A 1,093-nucleotide genomic window follows, 5' to 3' on the forward strand; every position below is an offset into this window, starting at 1 on the left:
AAAAATTCTATTTATACTCCGCCTTAATACTTTAAACTAAATATTTATTTTATTTTATTTTATATAATGTATATAATAAAAATTAAAATCTTGATTTTATTATATATTTGTATATATTCTATATGATTTATATAGTAAATTATTTATGAATTTCAGTATTAGTAAATTGTTTTCATAATTAAGGTTCTACATTTGTAGTAAGATTATGGAGGAATTGAACCTCAGACTATTGATTTGCAATCAAAGTGTAAATCCGTTTACAGCATAATCTTTTTATAGTAATAAATATAAAAATTTATATTATATTTATGATTACTATAATTTTAAATTATTAACAATATAATTTTTAATATATAAATAAATATTATTGTATAAACTAATAATTATTTCGCTTGATTGTTTATTTGATATAAATCAACAAGTGTGTTTTCTATTATACTAGTAACAGGCATTATTACTAAGAAATGTGCGAAGTATAAAGCTGTACTGATTTGTCCAAATTCTATAAATGGACTTTCAACGTGTTTAGCTCCTAATTGTTGTAATATTAAGAAATTTATAACGAATATATAGAACATTACTTTGCTTAAAGGTCTGAATTGTAAACCTTTAGTTAAACCTAAATCTGTTTTAGGTAATACTAATATAATTAGTAAAGAAGCAAACATGGCTACAACTCCTAATAATTTATTAGGTATAGATCTTAATATAGCATAGAAAGGTAATAAATATCATTCAGGTACTATAGCAGCTGGAGTTTGCATTGGATTAGCCATTACGTAATTTTCACTATCACCTAATACATTAGGCATAAAGAATACGAATAAGCTTAAACCAAATAAGAAGATAAATATAGTAACTAAATCTTTGAATAAGAAGTATGGAGCAAAAGGCATTCTATCGTAATAACCAGGTACTCCTAAAGGATTACTTGCTCCAGCTGTATCATGAACAGCTATAAGATGCATTAAAGCTAAAGCAGCTAATACAAAAGGTAATACAAAATGTAAAGCAAAGAATCTATTTAAAGTAGCGTTATTAACAGAGAAACCTCCTCAAATGAACTCAACTACGTCTTGTCCTATTCAAGGTA

At 24.6% G+C, this 1,093-nt stretch overlaps 2 protein-coding genes across 2 annotated transcripts; both read right to left on the reverse strand.

The window, feature by feature from the left end:
- Positions 1–383: 383 nt before the first annotated feature.
- On the reverse strand, positions 384–1,093 carry M431DRAFT_553234 (hypothetical protein; the record flags this gene model as incomplete). Its single annotated transcript, XM_024921382.1, has 1 exon — positions 384–1,093. The coding sequence occupies exon 1, from the start codon at positions 666–668 to the stop codon at positions 384–386; it is 285 nt and encodes a 94-aa protein (XP_024766921.1). The 5' UTR covers positions 669–1,093.
- Positions 732–968, reverse strand: M431DRAFT_502098 (hypothetical protein; the record flags this gene model as incomplete). Its single annotated transcript, XM_024918091.1, has 1 exon — positions 732–968. The coding sequence occupies one exon, from the start codon at positions 966–968 to the stop codon at positions 732–734; it is 237 nt and encodes a 78-aa protein (XP_024766922.1).

This window comes from Trichoderma harzianum (assembly GCF_003025095.1).
Source record: "Trichoderma harzianum CBS 226.95 unplaced genomic scaffold M431scaffold_527, whole genome shotgun sequence".
Taxonomy (NCBI): domain Eukaryota; kingdom Fungi; phylum Ascomycota; class Sordariomycetes; order Hypocreales; family Hypocreaceae; genus Trichoderma; species Trichoderma harzianum.